The sequence below is a fragment of the Neodiprion virginianus genome, chromosome 5 (genome assembly GCF_021901495.1).
Source record: "Neodiprion virginianus isolate iyNeoVirg1 chromosome 5, iyNeoVirg1.1, whole genome shotgun sequence".
NCBI classification, from domain to species: domain Eukaryota; kingdom Metazoa; phylum Arthropoda; class Insecta; order Hymenoptera; family Diprionidae; genus Neodiprion; species Neodiprion virginianus.
The window spans coordinates 30,414,709-30,435,689 of NC_060881.1; the positions used below are offsets into that span (position 1 = coordinate 30,414,709).

The window sequence follows — 20,981 nt, forward strand, 5'->3', positions numbered from 1 at the left end:
GTAACCGCAGCGCGCTGCTTTTGTTATTCGAATCTGCCGTAACGAAATGCTATGAAAACGAACGAAATTTTTATTCTCATAATGAAACGCGTTTGTCGGGGTTTCATCCCCAACTTGCCTCCGTTATTCGACTTATAGACATTCCGACTACGTTATTCTAGATTCGACGGCATACCTTACCGTACAGGTGGAAGGTAATCCGGCCCCAACGTTCAAGTTCTACAAGGGAATAACGGAGCTGATAGAAGGCGGTCGTTTCAAGTTCCTCACGGACTCCGAAACGAACACGATAACACTTTGCATGAGAAAAGCGAAGCCGAACGATGAGGGAACCTACAAAATTGTCATCAGCAACATTCACGGCGAGGATTCGGCCGAGATGCAGCTTTACGTCGGAGGTAATTAACTAATCAATTATTTAATTAAGATATCGCCGATGTTTCGCTACGTCTAGGCTGAATTTTCATATCCAAATAAAAAAAAAAAAAAAACATTCTCTCACTCAGACGCGAGTGGAAACGACTTCCGAGCCATGCTCAGGAAGAGGAAGTACCAAAAATGGGCCAGAGACGAGGGCGAACAGGAGAAAGTCGACCTCAAGGAAGTCGAGAAGCCAATTCCGGCGTTGAAGAAAGTTGAAAAGGTAAGTCGCTGCCGGCCATCGTTTTTACTATTCATATCGTTTCGGTATTGCTCCAAATCGCAGATTTTCACTTATCCCCCGTAATCGAGTCGCTACTGTGTGGTGAATAAAAAAATAAAAATTACAAATTCCGAAACCCTCACGCAACTCAAGTTTCGGTTAATTGAATCCAAGTTGCAAAGCATACGCTGTCTTAAAACTTTTCAATAATTTCCTCGCGCGTCAGACAAACCATACCTTTTTTTCATCTTGTGACTTTATATTCGATTCGATGCAACTATTTTTGCCCCCGTTAAAAAAAAAAAAAAAGAAACGATACGTCTGAAATCGATACTTTGAGGCGTTGAAATAAATTTCCAACTGAAACTATCGTACGTTACGTAATAACCCCGTTAAGCGCATCGATGATCGTCTATGTAAATTTTCTACATGTGTAACTTACAATGATCCATCCAAATATACATATATATGTATACATGTAAATGATACATAAATATGTAGGAAAATTGGCAGGTAACATATGAATTCTGTATATTATCGTTGGAAAAATTGGTCGTTATTACTGTTTTGCATATTACAGTATACGTTGATTAATCTTGCACCTTGTGTATATAACGTAATGACTCATTATTGTAAATATTAACGTATATAAATCCCTATATAACATGTTGTAAATTACATATCAACAGAGACGTATTCGTATAACTAACAGTGCATCGTATGCAAAAACGTCTCGTTATATCAGTGACGGGAATTACTTATCTACTCGAGGGTTTAATTTACACTATCGAAATTCAATGCACTTGGCAATTTAAAACACATGGCTGAAAATCCTTAAGTAAAATTACCAGGATCTTAAAACCGACGCTTGCGAATTAATGTATATAAATCAATCGCTGTGTCGCAAAATTTACTTTGACAAAATTATTGTCTATTGTAAGAGAACTCGCGTGATATTCGTCGAATATCGTTATTGTCAATCACTGAAAGGACAAGCAGTCTGCTTGAGGCCACTGGCTGAGGGTGAAAATTGCAGACCGCAATGCGGGCTTAGGGTGAAAAATGTCAAATAGCCTGTCTGTATTAGCCACGGAAAGGCAGCGAATCGCATGAAACTGGCTGGTATGAGGACGATGGTGAGATAGCGATCATCGCCGAAGGAGAGGAAGTCGCTCGTATTCCTATCGGCAAGAAAATGGACTCTAACTGGAGCTGGTTGAAGGTTTTTTAATCAACGAAATTAAACACAAAATCGATAAATATATGCAGTTTTGTAATTCTTCTGGAAATATTCGGTATTTGTTTATTTATTTTTTTTTTTTCACATTTTATTCGTTACGTTACTTGTGATTTGTGTCATTTTTGCATCAAAATTTTACTCGACCACGTTGATATTCTATTTAGTTGTACTCGGGTGATTTTTAACAAATCATCTTTCTTCCCCTCCGTATTTTGTGTCATTACATCTGTTCGAGATTCCGTTATCGAAATTGTTTCAAAATAAAAATTTCAACGAAAGATATTGACGATTGTTTAGTAGAAGGAATCCAGTCGAATTGCAAAACGATTTAAATAAACATTCCTAATTAATATTCCTAAAGATTCATCATCTTAATTCTCAACACCTTATTATCAGTACTCGAAATTGATTTAAATTGAAAATAATCATTCCTTAAACACATTATCCCGGATTATAAGGGATTTTAAAAATTGATTATTAAAATAACGCAATCATATCATGGGTTTAAAAAGTATCGCTATAGGAAACGATGAGCCTCCATGAAAGAGTTGGCGTTGATATTAGTCCATTTCATTTTTTTTTTTTTTTTTTTTGTCTCACCAACAACCTTATAGTGCTCTTTCAAATTCTACTCTTAATACAAGTTTTATAACTTTTAGTATCTAGTAGATTGACGAATTCACTCATACTTTACCTACTTACCACGCTGAACGTTACCACTGTTAAATTAAACATATTCACACGAAACTTTGTCGACTTCCCATAAGAAAGAAACAAAAAAAAAAAAAAAGAGAGAAAATTTTAAGAAATATAATCACCAGTTATTATTATACATACGCACATTACCTTTACACTAATTCTTCGATTAATGATTCTCATCTTCGGTCTAATGAATCACACCATAAAAATGAAATTAAAACATTGGAGTAGAATTGTTTCTTTCGTTTTGTTCAAATAACGGGAAAAAGTTAATAATTCTTTGCAGTTTTTCTCCTCGTTTCTTAGTCCTTTGTCTTGGAGTTTTAGATTCGTCAGGTCGTTGGCGTTCTGTCGTGATATGGGCAAGAAAATATTATACACCCTTTTCGTTGATGTTTTAATTTTAATTTTTTTGTTTTTTTTTTTATTCAATTTTTTTCTCGTCACTTTAATCTATACGCAATATCGTCGTAACTGAAATGGAATGATGGATTGTCCACAAGCTTTTGCGTATTGTGTTTCTTGTTTAACTTTTATTTTCTCACTGTTTACGATTTGTTTGTTTATTCGTTTGTTCTAACGATTTTTTATTTTACAAAAATGTATGATCGTTTTTTTCTATTATTTATTGATTTTTTTCGTCTGTTTTACTTTTCGCACCCTCGTCCAAATTTCCTATTGATACTATTTTTTTCGTTTTCAGCTAGGTATGTACGTGAATTAAAAATTGAAAAATAAATTTTTTCACCTCCTTAACGGAGGGTCATTGGATTGTTTATACTTTTTGCAACTAACTCTTAACACAAATATAATTTCCATCGTGCAGACCACCTGATATTATATACCTGATAATCCCTGTGACATTATCAATTAATTTTTAATACCCAACAAGAATTCATAACCGAGAGTGTGCGAAGTGAAGAGTGATTAAGTGTGCAGCTTCAGGTAACGAAATGAGGCCGACATGTGCAGACGGCATCTCCGATATTGGTAGAAGCCGCGTTTTTCAATAAGTGATCAGCTTCCTCAGCTAGCCTCATTCCGGTTTCGACAAAGCTTCGACGAGCCTCGAAATCGAAGCTTTTTCAATCCCATCAGCAACAGGAAACGAAGTACCTCCTACACGATTTATTTGTAGATTAAAATCGGTACATAATATACGTATCAGCTTCTTATTCGTGGAGAAACATTTGACTTTTACTAACATTTTATTATATATTCAGTATATGTATTAAGAACGCCAAGTTTGGCGGATTTTTAAAAATTGACAACTCGGATCATCTTACAGCTTTGAATTTTTACACACTAAAACGAGTATTACGAACATTAGACGGTACCTTCAAGATATTTATCAAGAGCCCTGCTGCTCTTTGCATAAATTTTTAGATAGCGGTAGTATCCATAGACCAGCAAAGAACGATTTCAAATTTCAAATATCGAACGCCCTGCTAGTCTTGGGATGCAAAATGGCGGCGCTCTGGACGATCAGCTGACGTCGGTTTTCGGTCAATTACGCGAATATCGCTACATAAAAAATTTCACGTAAGCTGGTAGATGTCCGTTGTGCTAGATTCTATTTACACGGAGTTAAATGTGGTGCGAAAACGACTTTACCAGTTAATTACGATCCGGTTACAGTGTGAGCATATTTCTCTCTGGTTGTCGATACTTCGGATTCACGCTGTCGCGCATGCACGTTACGCCTCTAAGCTGATGCATCTGATTTTGAGCGATTTACATACGAGAATCTAAGAGCTTAACCGTGATGGAGGCTCATCTTTAATAGCCACGAAAAACCCCCGGCTCATTCCACTTACATTTTTTCAATTTTTTGTTTTTCTTTCATTTTGATCTTTCATACCATCAATCACCGAACGCTGACCGATACAAACTGAGCGATTTCATCGATTTGGGTTGAAAGTTCGGTTTTTTCGAAACAACTAAAATTATTGCTATTGATAATACCTGGTCGCCGCCTCTTTTTCACCATTACTGTATGGTTAAAACTTTACTCTGGTAATGATCTTTTGTTTCTTCTATAGAAAATTAAAAAATAGATACAACGAACATCCGAAGCAGATTGTATCGGCAGTAACTAAGTGCAGTCCCGCATCCTAAATTGTCCGTCACTAACTAAACGATACATATAATACGTTTTTCTTCTCATGTCAGATTATTTAAATACATATATATATATATACGTATATAATACTTACAGATAATGCTTCGTCTCACTTCTTTCTTTATCTCTCATTCTAAAATTATTTTTACCATTAACGTTGTCACAGTCAGACAGGCAGATAGTCAAATGTGATAATATTCATTTCGAGAACAAAATTTTTTGATGTCAAACACCCTTTTCATGAAATACCTGTACCTGTATTCCGGTCACTATGTTCAGCGTAGCGTAAATTTTTTTTCTCTTTCATCAAAATTTCTCACACCGAAAATTTCTAAAAGTATTTTTTCAAGTTTCTTTATAAAATTGCGAATTACGTTAAAGGCAAATTAGGAAATATCAAATACGTATCCAAATTCTTGAAACGAAAGAAAAAAGCAATTAATGGAAGTAAATCAATTCAATAAACTTTTTACAATTCACACTTTATACCAGAACAATCACGTCGATTATACAACTTAAGCCTATCTTACTGTGCAAAGGCCAATTACAAAGCACTAATATCGCTCATATAATTAAAAAAAATATACCAATATAAAATATAAACAAACCATCTATAAAAAAAAAAATGATTTTATGCATAAAGAAAAAAAAAAAAAAAACAAATAAATAAATGAAAGCATTACCTATAAGTTTAAAAAAAAAAAAAAAAATGTCGCAGTAAAATGTCCCCTGGAATACCGAATCACCGTTTCGATAACGAATAACGAAAGATTTTATTTCGTTTGAAAAAAACTTACTACGATCGAGTTGAACTTGAAAGTGAAATTAACTTAGTTGACAATGTGATATAAAAATAATTTGCGATTTGAACACGGCGAGTCGGTATTCGTCAAGGGTTTTAAATATGGGAACTTTTGTTCCCTGTATGTACTAACATGTTATGTGTGTGTGTATATCGCGCATGTAGGACGTCTTCGATATCCAGCGCAGGCCGAGCTTGCCGGAGGTAATTGGTGATGACTGGCCAACGCTAATGATACGAGAAAAAGAGAAGGTTCGCTCAAAAAAATAAGAAACAAGAATCAAAAATAAAACAAAACATAAATAAGAATTGGCTAAATATTTCGAGCTTCATTTTCATTTTTTTTTGTTTTTTTTATCACCACGTTATACCAATTTATGTTTCGAACTATCATAATAAGGACAATGATAATATCGGTATCAATAACTAACAATAAACTAATTCACTCAGCTAATAAACCCATTAAAAAAAAAAAAAAAAAAAAACAGATCCCCTTGTCTCAAGCCTCTAGGGCAAAACTGTTCGCTGCGGGTTAATTTTTTTTTTATCGTTTGAAGGTTAAATTTTGTTCTTTTCGATTTTAAAAAACGTTGGAAAATTATTTAGGCAACGTTATCAGACAATGAACCGTTTTTCCCGCGGTTTGGGATGCGGGTTAAGGCTTTTTTCGAATTACTAAATATCTAACTCCTCCTGCTATTGCTAATTGAATATACCTACCCTAACCTATTGGGAACAAAAATCAGAACAAGACAAGGCAATATGGCGCTGAAGAGACAATCAGCTGATCATTTTCTGTAAATTATGCAAGCACCAAGTTATCAAACACCTTGTGCTAGCTGCTGTGCAGTAATTTTGTTACATCGAGTGAACTATTTGACAAATAATCCCTCATATACTTAAATACGTTTCGATTGAAGTCTTTTAGCACCAAATCACAGGACGCCATATTTCCGCTCCCAATAGAACACGGTTTTTTTCCCGTCTGCAGTGAATTTTTCAATTTTACACAGCGCAGGTTTTGAATCACTTTTCTTGCTTCGTTGACAGTTTTATTGTCATGAGGAAATCGTACTGTTGTAATCCTCAGCTCTCGTTGTGCGGTCGCGTTTTAAACTTGACGACTCACATTTTGAGTTTCCGTTTTTCTGCACTGCACTTTCAGCATCTTTCAATAACTTTTTGCCCACATTTTACCTTATTTCGTTTTTTTTTTTTTTTTTTTAAATTTTCAGTTTCTCATTTTCGATTAATTTCTGTCTTTAGTTCCATGTTCGTACATTGTATGTTATTTATTACATAATGTCATTTATAATTTGGTGTGATTTCGACATAAATATTCTACAACATAGGTTGTCTACGTTTTTATATAAGATACGAACGATATGTGTAAAAGAGATTTGTCGCATGCAGTTGGTATATTTATTAATTTATTCAAAAATTATTTTCGATATCGTGACTTCATCAAGATGAAATAAATAAACTAATTATTGTATAAATTACGAGGTTCAGTTACTATTGGTTGTAATTGGAGAAGCTTCATTTTCAGACTAAAGAAAAAAAAAAAAAATTGTTTTAATCATCGATCGTTGACTGAATCGGTAAAATAAACAATTTTTCAAGAAAATCCAAACCTCTTGTACCGCTGAACTTTTTCGCTGGCCAAATAAATGCAGTGTTTTTTATAGAACAATTACAGCGTAACCGAACTTCGGACATTTCTTAATTCGTCACGCTTTTTACTTTTGTAATTCTTCGTTAATGTTGAGTATCGTGTGTATGCTCGTCCATTGTTGTGCATCTAGTAGAAATAATTTTGCCGAGAGTGTGTCGAGATGGTTCGCGAATATTCGTTGTTCGTTTTTTAACTGTTGTTCGTTGCACACGGTATAAATTTTAGTCTAGTCCTTACACGACGCATATATACCACGTTTTGGGTGACTGGGAGTGTGTTTCTTATTTCTAGACTGTAATTGGATGTCGTAGGCCTTCCCTGGCCGAATTAATACCCGACTGGCCAATCCTGCACCACTTCGACAAACGGGAGGTTGGACGAACCATCGCTAGATTACGATTGATATTACATTTTGTTTCATCGTCAGTTGTCTGTGTAAACTGCAGTAGAATCACACCATCATCATCTTCTAATTCTACGTCCATTTATCACGAATCTTATTTTCTCTTCTATTGTGATAAAAAAATTGCACACGTTATTCAAAGTTCAAACCTTTCATACGATGTGTCAGCCGGCTCTTCATCGTTATTTCACGTAATTCTTTCGTTGTCTTCGAAGCAATTACTTTCGCATCGTATTTCCTCACAGTTATTCTTCTTTTATTTCAACTTTATCGTATTCGTCATCTTCTTCATCCTTTTATTCTTCTTGTTTCAGTTAACATCATTGTCTTCGATGTTGTATGGTATAATCGATGTATCTCTATATCCACAACACAGATCATCATTTCGTCAATTTTATTGTTCAGCATCGAAATCGAACGAGATCTTTGAATTTTCAAATCCACTTGTCGATTTTTCTTTTACCTTTTTCTTTTTCTTTTTTTTTTTACCCTAATTTTTGCTGAACAGCAAAATTCAATTTTGACATTTTTTAAACGATATCGGAACATCATCGTCACTGTATTACTTTTATTCAATAACATCTCTTCCGCATCGATATGGATATTGTAAACTATATTTACTTCGCACATATTTATTCTGACGACTGGTCACACCATTCCACAATCGATCTAACAAAATCGAGCATGCCTCTGTCTGGATGTTTCGCAAAAAAATTAATAGACGAGTAGATAAACCATCCCCGGAACACGTTCATCCATATTTCGGACTTCGTTTTCCAATTTTTAATTTTTATCACAATTTTTAACACTTTTACTTTTGTAGGCATATGGACTGTTTCAAGCCTACAACATCTTTGCGTATATGAGAAATTTTCAAATTACGCACCCAATTTTATTGCGTACATGCGCAATAACCGCAACGAGTTGTTATACATCTTAAGCGAGCGAAATGAAGTTTTTTTTTTTTCATCGTTTTTACAGGTGGAATTTTTTAGAAAATTTTGGCGACAATTCTCACACATTATGTACTGTTTCATCGGCATCATTGTTACTTGATATATATATATTTATATATAGATGTATATTTCTAATATTCATAGGTCAATTTATGCGCCGAACTAATTCTGTGATTTTTCTTTTTTTCATTCTTTTTTACGAACGTACAGAAACCAGAATCCTTCCTGAAGCCCCTCGTCGATCAGTACGCCAAGGAAGGAAAAGACAAGAAGGTCGTTTTCGAGGCAAACTTCACCAAACCAAACTGCAAGCCGAAATGGTTTTTCAGGAAAGATGTAAGATCTGATTTTTTCAAATGATAATTTGTTTGCCAAAAGTAAATAGAATAAATCTACTGTTTCCACTGACACAATACGCACCTGTTTTTCTATTTTCTACAACAGGAACTCTTCGCCAGCGCGAAGTACAAGTTCAAAAATGAAAACGACTCGTATCAGCTCATCATCACCGGACCGAAAGTTGACGATACTGGAAAATATACGATTGATATTAGCGGGGTTTCATGCACCGCCTTCCTTACTGTCGAAGGTAATTGTTATACATTATTTTTTATGGTGAATTTACAGAAAAACGAGGAGGGCAGTCAATTGGCACTAACTGAATAACACATATTTCCAGAACCTGATCCAACCTACTCATTCACCAAGCCATTGTCGAAGAAAACGAGTGGCTTCACTCTACACGAAGCTTACATGGAGTGCCAGGTCAGTTCCAGCATGGCCAAGGTGTCCTGGTGGAAAGGAAAGGTCAAGTTGGACGTGAGTATCCATCGTTGGAATTGTACATTGATCTGAAATTGGAAAAGAAACTAATGGAACGAACATTTTTCTCCAGGACGACGATAACATGAGCATTTCGAAGGACATGTCCGGCGTTTGTCGGTTGACTATAAAAAGTGCGAAACTGTCGGACAGCGGAGAATACAGCTGTAAGATCGAGAAACAGACCGACAAGACAGACACAGTTCTCACGATTGTCGGTAAGTGAGGATAAGGTCAAAATATAGAACTGAATACCATGTTAGTGATGTTGAGATCATGGGTTCATTCGTCAACGTAATCAATATCTTATCTTCGTCGCAGAATATCCCTACAAATTCGTCAAGGTTCTTAAGCATCAGCAAATGGTCGAAAAAGACACCATCACTTTGGCCTGTGAACTGGACGACGCTGCTGGTGACGTGAAGTGGTTCAAGGGAGACCAGGAAATAAAGCCCGACAAACGGTTAGTCGTATATTACCAGTGAGATAGTTTGGTGAAAGGCGCAGAGTATATGCTTTACAAAAAATTTTGTAACTCGTACCTACAGAATTTCAAAATGAAAATTGCGCACCTCCATGTGTATGTTTTTCATGTTCTTTTTCAGCGTTCAAATCAAGGTTGACGGTCGGAAACGCAAGCTCATCATCAAGGATGCCAAGGTGACAGACGCAGGGATGTATTCGTGCGTCAGTAATGCGGATAAGACAGAGGCTGAAATCACTGTCAACTGTGAGTTTTTAAACTGTGTCTTAGCAAAATAAAATCGATATAACTATTCCATTACGATTATAAGTTTAACCGCAATCACGAACCTTCTTTTTTCCTATTCAAAAACAGATTTGAACCGGTTCAACAAGAAGCTGAAGGATACGGTTGCCATTGAGCGAGAGAAGCTAGTGTTGGACGTTGAGCTTCAGGACCAAACGGCGCCGGCTGAGTGGCTCTTTAACGGAAAGCCAATCGAGCCAAGCGAGAGGGTTGAGATCAAGAATCTGGGTGGAGGAAAGCACCAGCTAGTATTTAACAAACTGGAAATGGAAGACGATGGTGAGATCACCTGCCAAAGTGGGCAACTATCCAGTGCCTGTCACCTTACCGTCAAGAAAGGAGAGAGCAAACCGATCATCGACGTACCCGACAAGATCGAAGGCGCTTGCAGCGCTCCTCTCGTATTCGTAGTGCCTTTCAAAAGTGAGTCGTTTTTCTAATTATCATTTTTAAAGTTCATAAGCTACGTTGCTATTCAATCATAAAAATGAAATATTGTTTTTGCAGTTGATGGCACCAAGCAGACACCAGTCGAGGCGAAACTTCTCAAGGACGGTAAGCCACTGCCACTTAAGGACGTCGAGATCATCGTTGGCGACGATAAAATAACGTACAAGATAAAGAAACCGAGCAGAGATCAAACCGGACCGTATCAAATCAAAATCGGAAACGGACAGGGCGAGGAAGTCAAGGATGTACACATCAATATGCAAGGTAAGAAAAAATAGGATGTTACGAAACGGGTAGCCCGACTAATTGGAGATTATACTTTTGACTGGATACTGCCAATTACACTGGTTTCATACTCTACAATAACTTTCAAAAATTATCTTCAGACGTCCCATCGCCTCCGACGGACGTGGACGTCAAGGACGTCTTCCAGAGCTCCTGCGTGGTTAGTTTTAAACCGTCGAAGGACGACGGTGGTTCTCCGATAACGAAATACGTTATCGAACGTCTCGACATGAGCTTGAAATCGCAGTGGGCAAATGTTGGGGAGGTGATGCCAGGCGAAAAGTGTGTCTACAAAGTAGAGGACTTAGTACCCAAAAAAGAATACAGATTCCGAATTGTTGCCGTCAACAAGCTTGGCCCCAGTGAACCTGCCAACTTTGCCAAGCCCATCCTGGCCAAGGATCCTTGGGGTAAGTTTCAGCATTGTTTGCATACTTTCAAATTTGCGTGTCACAGTTTCGTGTGAGCGGCTTATAACTACTCCAGAAGTCAGAGGAACACTATAAAAAAAAGTTTTGTCAAATCGCTTGAAATCACTTCAAATTACGTAAAATCATTTGAAGATACTTGAAATCACATGAAATCAACTGAAATCATAAAGTCTTTTGAAGTCTTAAAGTCAGGTACACTCAACTTCAAGCTTTGTTTTGCAAAAGACAACGAGGAATCAATGTTGCTATTCTAATGTTCATCATCTGTTAACAGACGAGCCCGGGAAGCCCGGAAACGTCGAGGTGGTCGATTGGGACAAGGACCATGCAGACCTGACGTGGACAAAGCCGGAGAGCGACGGCGGTGCCCCGATAACTGGCTACATTATCGAGTACAAGGAGAAGTTCGGCAAGGAGTGGGTCAAGGGCAAAGAGATTGAGGGTGACATAACAAAGGCAACTATTGATAAACTGAAGGAAGGCACGCAGTACGAGTTCAGGATCCGCGCGGTTAACAAGGCTGGACCAGGAGAGCCATCAGACGCTACCAAACCGATAATAGCGAAATCTCGCTTCGTCAAGCCCTACATAATCGGGGACCAGCTGACCAATCTGATCGTTAAGAAGGGCCAGGTCATAAAGTACGACATCAAATTCGGCGGTGAGCCTGAACCCGAGGTGCACTGGTTCCTCGGTGAAAAGGAACTCATTCCCGACTCAGCCGAGCGACTTACAATCGACAAGTACGAACGCAACAGCGTACTGACCGTTCGAAAGACAACCAGACCTGATTCTGGAAAGTACAAAATTGTTCTCACCAACGGCTCCGGCACCTGCGAAAGCGTCGCTGACGTCGTGGTTCTGGGTAAGCTTTTTGAAACTTGAATTTAAAATGCTGTACTGCTACTTCGTCTGACACAATGGCTGAATAACGTGTTCGGAATTGGGAAGGAAGTCATTTTTATTTTCGGATTTATTTTTAATTACACGTACGGGATTTTACAGACAAGCCAACCCCGCCCAAGGGACCGTTGAAGGTAGAAGAGGTGCGGTCCGATCACGTCAAGGTTAAGTGGGAGAAGCCAGCAGACAACGGAGGTACCGATGTGACTGGTTATGTATTGGAAAAGATGGACTTGGAAACTGGAAGATGGATACCAGCCGGAGAAGTTGGTCCAGACAAGGATACGTTTACGTTCCAGGGTCTGACCCCAAAGAAGAAGTACAAGTTCAGGGTAAAAGCTGTTAACAAAGAGGGAGAGTCCGAGCCATTGGAAACGGACGAAGCTATCGTCGCGAAGAATCCCTACGGTTTGTATTTGACGGTTATTTCAAGTTGTCGGCTTATTGCAGCCGAGATTCTAACCGAGTGCTTGATCGATTTTTTGCTTGTGCGTGTCCTCTAGACGAGCCTGGCAGTCCTGGTAAACCGGAGATCATTGACTACGACAACGTCAGCGTTACCCTCAAGTGGGCAAAGCCCGAGAATGACGGTGGTCGACCAATCAGTCACTACACCGTTGAGATGAAGGACAAGTTCGCTCTAGATTGGTCGGAGGTTCTAAAAACCTCAGATGCCAACCCCGAGGCGAAGGTCGAGGGGCTCAAGGAGAAAATGATCTACCAGTTCCGTGTTCGTGCTCACAACAAGGCTGGGTCTTCAAAACCGAGCGAACCGACCGACAATCACCTTTGCAAGCATAAGAACCGTGAGTAGATATTGGATGTTTTCATTTTGGACAAAATTCAAATTAACATCGAGTAATTCCGATTCTCTTTTTCAGTGAAACCACGCATCGATCGTACAAATTTGAAGTCGGTGATCATAAAGGCGGGAAGGTCGCACAAATGGTCGGTCGACGTTATTGGCGAACCTCCTCCAAAAACAACATGGATTTGGCGGGATGATATACCTTTGACAAATACGGAGCGTATAAAGATAGACAACGTTGATTATCACACGGATTTCAGTATAATAAATGCAGTGAGGAAAGACACTGGTAAATACACCATCATAGCCGAGAACGTCAACGGAAAGGACCAGGAGACAGTTGAGCTGACAGTGCTCTGTAAGTTTGAGATTTTCCACTTCTCTGCATTCCAGATTTTTCTTTTCATCAAGTTTTAACAAGACTTCTATTTTCTTTACTCCAGCCAAACCAAGCCCGCCAAAGGGTCCACTGGTCGTTTCGGACGTGACAAACACGACGGCGAAGCTCAAGTGGGAAAAACCGGAGGATGATGGAGGCTCGCCGATAAAAGAATACGAGGTCGAAAAGATGGACACCAAAACTGGGAAATGGATACGAGTTGGCAAAGTTCCCGGAAATGCGACAAGCCCTGAGCTCGACGTGACGGGACTGAATCCCGGCAGTGAATACAAGTTCAGAGTAACCGCCGTCAACGACGAGGGTGACTCCGAGCCTCTGGTAACAGAGAAGGGAACAATCGCCAAGAATCCATTCGGTAAGAATTTTTTATCAACATTTACATTCAATGTGGGCACAAGGTAGATGAACTATGTGAGTACAACACCTTTTAATGCTTTACAGACGAGCCATTGAAGCCCGGAACACCGGAAGTCACCGACTATGACAACGAGTCGGTGTCTTTGAAGTGGACCGCCCCAAAATCGGACGGCGGTGCGCCGATCGAGAAGTATATAATCGAAAAGAAAGACAGGTACAAGCCGGACTGGGAAAAGGCCATCGAAGTACCCGGTACTGAGCTTTCGGGAAAAGTACCGGACCTCAAGGAACTTGGGGAATATCAGTTCAGAGTCATTGCTGTGAACAAGGCCGGACTTTCCCCGCCCTCGGACGCTTCAAAGACGCAGATTTGCAGATACAAGGCTTGTAAGTGTGCATTGGACTTGTGTGTTTTAAATTCTAAACGTACCTACCTTGAGCCCAATTTTAATCCTCAATTTTTTCCCCCTTAAGTGAAACCGAGAATTGACCGCACAAACTTAAAGCCAATAATTGTTCGGGCTGGTAAAATGATAAAATACGACGTTGACGTGCGAGGCGAACCACCACCAGAGATAACTTGGTTCCACGTCAAGACCGAAGTAAAGTCGGGAGGAAACGTTCAGATCGTGAACGTAGACTATAACACCAAAATAACCATCACTGATTCCGTGAGAAAGAATACCGGTGTCTACAAAATCCTCGCTGTCAATGCTCATGGCCAGGATGAGGCCGAAGTTGAAGTCACCATTTTGTGTAAGCAGATCGCAATTAGCTGTAGACAATGCACCAATCGATATCTTTCGAAAGTTTTCATTTCAATTGTCCCCGATGATTTCAGCCGCTCCAGGAAAACCGAAGGGACCACTTAAGGTGTCCGACGTAACGAAGAACGGCTGCAAACTCAAGTGGGATAAGCCAGATGATGACGGCGGTAAACCGATCAAAGAATACTTGGTTGAGAAGCTCGACAAGTCGACCGGTCGTTGGGTACCGGTAGGTCGCACTTCAGAGCCTGAACTGGAAGTAAAGGGCCTGCAAGATGGCCACGAATACGAATTCCGTGTTAAGGCTTTGAATGAAGAGGGAGAATCTGAACCGCTACAGACGGACGGTTCGATAATTGCGAAAAATCCATACGGTAAGGAAGTTTGTTACCAAATTTATTGAAGATTAAGTAACAAGTTCATCTTTATAAGCCTTCACGTTTCACTTTACTGTGAAGTATATAGGAAGTAACGATTTTTTTGTATTTGCGTAGACGTTTCCGGAAAGCCGGGTACACCCGAAATTGAAGATTGGGACGTTGACCGAGTTGACCTCAAATGGGAGCCTCCAAAGAACACCGGTGGAGCACCGATAACTGGGTACATAATTGAGAAAAAGGAGAAGTTGAAGAGTCACTGGGAGGAAGCTGTGGTGACGAACACACCGGAGACGAAAGTGCGGGTTCCAGATTTGAAGGAAGGATCAACTTACCAGTTCCGAGTTCGCGCCGTTAACAAAGCTGGACCGTCGGAGCCCAGTGATCCGACAAAACCGCACGTGGCGAAGGCTAGATACCGTGAGTTGATCAAGAGTTGGATTTCCCATCACTTTGAGAAGAATTATTTAATAAAGTTGATTTTAACCACTGCCCTTTGTTTTCCTATGCTCAGTTAAGCCACATATCAACCGCGAGAAGTTGCACAACATCAAAGTGCGAGCGGGTCAGATAGTGAAAATCGAGACCGACGTAAAGGGAGAACCTCCACCAACAATCACATGGAGCTTCAAGAACAAGGTCCTCGAAACAAGTGCGAACGTGAAAGTCGACAACGAGGACTACAACACAAAGATTCAGCTCTCGAACACGAGCCGCAAGGCGACTGGCAAGTACATTGTCAAGGCCGTTAACGACTCTGGAACTGACGAGGCGGAGGTCGAGGTTACCATCCTGGGTAAGTATTTTTTTTCCTCGTAGTTTCTCGATTATTATCCACGTCTTCCTTGCAATATACAAAAGTCTAAATTCTTCTTTAGACAAGCCCGAAAAACCGGAAGGTCCGTTGGAAGTTACCGACGTTCACAAGGAGGGATGTAAACTCAAGTGGAAAAAACCGAAGGATGATGGTGGCCTTCCTCTGACCGGATATATCGTCGAGAAGATGGATGTCACCAGTGGACGCTGGGTACCAGTTGGAGTCATTGACCCCGATAAGCCGGAGCACACAATAACCGGACTTGAACCCGGCAAGAAGTATGAGTTCCGCGTAAAGGCCGTCAACGAGGAGGGCGAGTCCGAACCTCTTCAAACGGATGCCGCTATTCTGGCCAAAAATCCATACGGTAATTAGAACTTAACATCACGATCAACTGATCAGGAACCACAGAAAAAAAAAGTCTGAATAATGTCCCCATTTTCTTTTGAAGATGCTCCATCGGCACCGGGTCTTCCGGAGATCATCGACTGGTCTGAGAACATGGTGAAACTGAAGTGGGAACCACCAATAAGAGACGGAGGCGCACCGATTACCGGTTACGTGATTGAAGTCAAGGATAAATTTGGAACTGCCTACGTCAAGGCTGCCGAAGTCCAGGGACCCGTCTGCACGGGTACTGTTCCTAAACTTGTGGAAGGAAATCAATACCAGTTCCGTGTACGAGCTGTAAACAAAGCTGGACCAGGAGAACCCAGCGAAGCGACGAACCCACACACGGCTAAGCCTCGTTGGCGTAAGTTTTTTTACCATATTGAATAGAATATGTAGAATTGATGAATTCAAATACGATGATATCGACTTGTTCAGTGCATATCCAACTTTAACGGGAAGCTATATGTGATGATTCAAAACTTTGATTTGATTCAACAGTGAAGCCGCACATCGACCGAACGAACCTTCAACCGGTCACCGTGAAGGCTGGTCTCACCGTCTCTCTGGACATCAATATAATCGGTGAACCTGCTCCGACTGTTACCTGGTACTTCAAAGACCAGGAAATTACGACGGCCGATCAACTCCGCATCGATAATATCGACTACAACACCAAGTTCTGTATATTGCGAGCAAATCGGTCAATGACCGGAAAATATGTGATCAAAGCGAAGAACGAGGTCGGCGAAGACACAGCCGAAGTTGAGATCACGGTTCTCGGCAAACCCTCGAAACCAGAGGTAATATATTTGTAGAAAATCTGGATTGAACATTAGTTGAAGAATGCTGTTTCGAGAAAATACACACTCGCCTTCTCTTTCAGGGTCCACTCGAAGTGTCGGACATCACAAAGCACGGCTGCAAGCTCAAGTGGAAGAAGCCAGAAGATGACGGAGGCACTCCGGTCGAATACTACGAGATTGAGAAGCTGGACCCATTGACCGGTCAGTGGATACCATGCGGTAGATCGACTGAACCTGAGGCGAATGTGACGGGTCTTCAAGAAGGAAAACCGTACAAGTTCAGAGTTAAGGCGGTGAACAAGGAAGGGGAGTCCGAAGAGCTGGAGACCCTAAGACCAATCATCGCCAAAAATCCGTTCGGTAAGTTGCGGCTGGTCACTTGCAAAAAGTGAAAGAGGTCACTGGAGGACTCGAGAACACTGTAAGACTGACGATATTTATCTCTACTTTCAGACGAACCCGGCAAACCTGGTCGCCCAGAGCTCAAGAACTGGGACAAAGACTTCGTTGACCTTGCCTGGTCTCCTCCGTCTGATGACGGTGGAGCACCGATCGAAAAATACATCGTACAAATGCGCGATAAGGAAGGCAGGCAGTGGGTTGATGCTGCAACTGTTCCTGGAGATCGCCCGGCGGCTAAAGTCACCAATGGAATTCAGGAAGGACACGAGTACGAGTTCCGTGTCGTTGCCGTCAACAAAGCCGGACCTGGTGAACCCAGTGACACTTCAAAGAGCGTTGTCGCTAAACCAAGATTCTGTAAGTTCAGTTCGTTGATACGAGAAGATGTATATTTTTTTTTCATGAGGAATACAGAATATTAATTTTTATTCTTCACGTCTTTCGTTGCAGTGGCTCCGCGTATCGATCGCAAGAATCTGCAAAAGAAGACCATGCGAGTTGGACAACTACTGCGTATTGAAGCTGACATTCAGGGTGAACCCGCGCCAGTCGTTACCTGGAAGCTCAAGGACATTGTGCTGAAGAGCTTGGATCGTTTGAAGATTGAAAACGAGGATTACCACACCACATTCATCTTGAACAAAGTGAAACGTTCTGACACTGGAACTTACACCGTAATTGCTAAGAACGACAGTGGCACAGACCAAGTTGATGTCGAAATTGAGGTTCGTATTTAACAGTAAAAAAATTTGGAAGGTCCGACCAGCCGGATATTCATTGTGAACTTTTATTCCCTAGGTATTGAGCAAGCCAGGAAAGCCCAAGGGCCCACTGAACGTTTCTGACGTAACAGCGCAGGGTTGTAAATTGAAATGGGACAAGCCCGAAGATGACGGTGGAGAGCCGGTTGATCACTACGTCATCGAACGTATGGACACCGAATCAGGTCGCTGGGTGCCATGTGGAACGAGCAAAACTCCGGAGGCAGAGGTGACAGGGCTCAATGAAGGAAAGGACTACCAATTCCGGGTTAAGGCCGTTAACGCTGAGGGAGAATCTGAGCCTCTCGAAACGACGATCCCAACCACCGCCAAAAATCCATACTGTAAGTATTGTGCAAGAATGTGCTTTCAAAGGTGGTTGAGATATAGTTGCAAAGTTTTGTTTAAGAACTATAAGAAAATTCAAATGACCCTTAATTTTGTCATTAGCCGAACCCGACGCGCCTGGAAAGCCAGAGCTCAAAGACTGGGACAAGAATCACGTGGATCTCAAGTGGAAGGCGCCAAAGAATGACGGTGGAGCTCCAATCGAGAAGTACATAATCGAGAAGAAGGACCAGTATGGAAAATGGCAAAAGGCCGCTGAAGTACCCGGCAACAAGACGGAGGGTAAAGTAGGAGATCTGGTTGAGGGTCAAAAATACCAGTTCCGAGTCAAGGCTGTTAACAAGGGAGGTCAGAGCAAGCCTAGCGAGCCCAGTGAGACCCTGACAGCAAAGGACCGTTATGCGGCTCCAAAGATCGACCGCAGCACGCTGAAGGACCTGACAATAAAGGCTGGTAACCACGTGAAGCTCGACGTTAAAGTCAGTGGTGAACCACCACCAACGAAGACCTGGTACTTAAAGAAGGTCAAGCTGCAAGACGGTGACAACGGAGTGAGCATCGAGGTCGAAGACTACAAGACGAGGTTCGTTATCGGATCAGCAACCAGATCTCATTGCGGAACGCTCACTCTGAAGGCGGAGAACAGTTCCGGAAAGGACGAGGCATGGATCGAAATAACGGTCCTTGATAAGCCCAGCAAACCAGAGGGACCGCTCAAGGTTTCTGATGTACACAAGGAGGGATGTAGTCTTAAGTGGAACGAGCCCAAAGATGACGGCGGATCGCCCATCGAGCATTATGTCGTTGAGAAAATGGACACCGACACCGGCCGCTGGATACCCGTCGGTAGGACCAAAGAGCCAAAAATGGACGTCGAGAATTTGGTGCCTGGAAAAGAGTACAAATTCCGCGTCGCTGCTGTAAACGCTGAGGGAGAATCCGAGCCGCTTGAAACCGAGCACGGAATTATTGCTAAGAATCCGTTCGGTAGGTTGGGAAGTCTAAAGAGTTCGCAATCGTTGCCTTGGTTTTCAGGTTTTTGTAATGATTTGTCTTTTTGCAGACGAACCCGGAGCGCCTGGACGCCCCGAGGTAACAGACTGGGACAGGGATCATGTAGACCTGAGATGGACTCCGCCAACGAAAGATGGCGGATCTCCAGTCACCGGTTACTTGATCGAGAAGCGAGAAAAGGGAAGCGGCCGCTGGTTGAAGGCCGGTGAAGTACACGGGCCCGAGTGCAAAGGACGAGCCGACAACCTCGATGAGGGTGTAGAATACGAATTCCGAGTAAAAGCCATCAACGCCGCTGGACCCGGTGAACCTTCAGACGCCAGCAAATCGATAGTCACGAAGCCTAGAAGATGTGTGTATCTATATAATGCAGTATAATCGTGTTACCGTTTCCTTAGATCAATTTTTGATGTTCTTGCCTGTTCTTTACAGTGGCTCCGAAGATCGACAGACGCACTTTGCGTGACTTGACTGTGCGCGAAGGCGAGCCGTTCTACTTCGACGTTAAAATCACCGGAGAACCAGCGCCTGAGATTGAGTGGGTACTCAACAGTAAGAGCATACAAATAACCACCTACCGCAGAATCGAGGATATTCCCTACAACTCCAAGTTCTTCAACGACAAACCCGAACGCAAGGACACTGGAGTGTACAAAATCACCGCTGTTAATCCATACGGCTCTGACAGCGCTGAGGTCGAAGTAACTGTTGTCTGTAAGTATTGCTACGCTACTTTCTACAACACATGCCCAGAAACTCTGTGAAAAATTCTTTATGAATTTTCCAAATTCATGGTGGAAATCTCTGAGCCTATCTATTTTTGTAGCGAAACCAAGCAAACCGGAAGGACCCTTGGACGTGTCTGATGTGCACAAAGACGGTTGTACGTTGAAGTGGAAGAAACCGAAAGATGATGGTGGAGAACCACTTGAGGGATATCTGGTCGAGAAGTTTGATCCTGACACAGGAATATGGCTGCCAGTAGCCAAAACAGTGAATCCCGAGCTCAAGGTAGACGGACTGATTCCAGGACACGAGTACAAGTTCCGCGTCAAGGCTCTTAACAAAGAGGGAGAGTCGGAGCCGCTCGAAACCCTCGGATCCATTATCGCCAAGGATCCGTTCAGTGAGTTTCTTAATTAGTTTGGCTTAGTTAGTTATAATTTAACGAGATATTCTAATGTTGGAACTTGTGTATCTAATTTATTTTTCCCCACAGCCGTGCCAGGAGCGCCTGGTGCTCCAGAGCCTGTTGACTGGACCGCGAATCAAGTTGATCTTGAATGGAAGGAGCCAGTAACAGATGGAGGATCTCCGATCACAGGATATATAATCGAAAAGAAGGATAAGTACAGTACCATGTGGGAAAAGGCTCTGGAGACGAGCAGTGCACATCCCGCAGCTCAAGTCCACGGTTTGATCGAAGGAAACGACTATCAATTCCGCGTTATAGCAGTGAACAAAGCTGGACAATCACTACCCGGTGAAGCCAGCAAAACATTCACCGCCAAGCCTCGTTACCGTGAGTCTTTCT

At 41.5% G+C, this 20,981-nt stretch overlaps 1 protein-coding gene across 1 annotated transcript in view; it reads left to right on the forward strand.

The window, feature by feature from the left end:
• Positions 1-20,981, forward strand: part of LOC124304634 (twitchin) — a 76,281-nt gene that overhangs the window by 38,770 nt on the left and 16,530 nt on the right. The window contains 33 exon segments of the mRNA XM_046763116.1: positions 162-398; positions 507-643; positions 8,751-8,876; positions 8,985-9,129; positions 9,220-9,359; positions 9,436-9,580; positions 9,684-9,825; positions 9,968-10,092; positions 10,201-10,554; positions 10,639-10,845; positions 10,968-11,276; positions 11,572-12,162; positions 12,303-12,608; positions 12,704-13,006; positions 13,082-13,366; positions 13,452-13,763; positions 13,850-14,152; positions 14,240-14,521; positions 14,607-14,906; positions 15,027-15,329; positions 15,424-15,705; positions 15,788-16,093; positions 16,178-16,480; positions 16,618-16,919; positions 17,003-17,282; positions 17,376-17,681; positions 17,775-18,049; positions 18,123-18,429; positions 18,536-19,420; positions 19,497-19,799; positions 19,880-20,161; positions 20,274-20,573; positions 20,667-20,969. Coding sequence (XP_046619072.1) covers positions 162-398; positions 507-643; positions 8,751-8,876; positions 8,985-9,129; positions 9,220-9,359; positions 9,436-9,580; positions 9,684-9,825; positions 9,968-10,092; positions 10,201-10,554; positions 10,639-10,845; positions 10,968-11,276; positions 11,572-12,162; positions 12,303-12,608; positions 12,704-13,006; positions 13,082-13,366; positions 13,452-13,763; positions 13,850-14,152; positions 14,240-14,521; positions 14,607-14,906; positions 15,027-15,329; positions 15,424-15,705; positions 15,788-16,093; positions 16,178-16,480; positions 16,618-16,919; positions 17,003-17,282; positions 17,376-17,681; positions 17,775-18,049; positions 18,123-18,429; positions 18,536-19,420; positions 19,497-19,799; positions 19,880-20,161; positions 20,274-20,573; positions 20,667-20,969 — 9,486 coding nt within the window.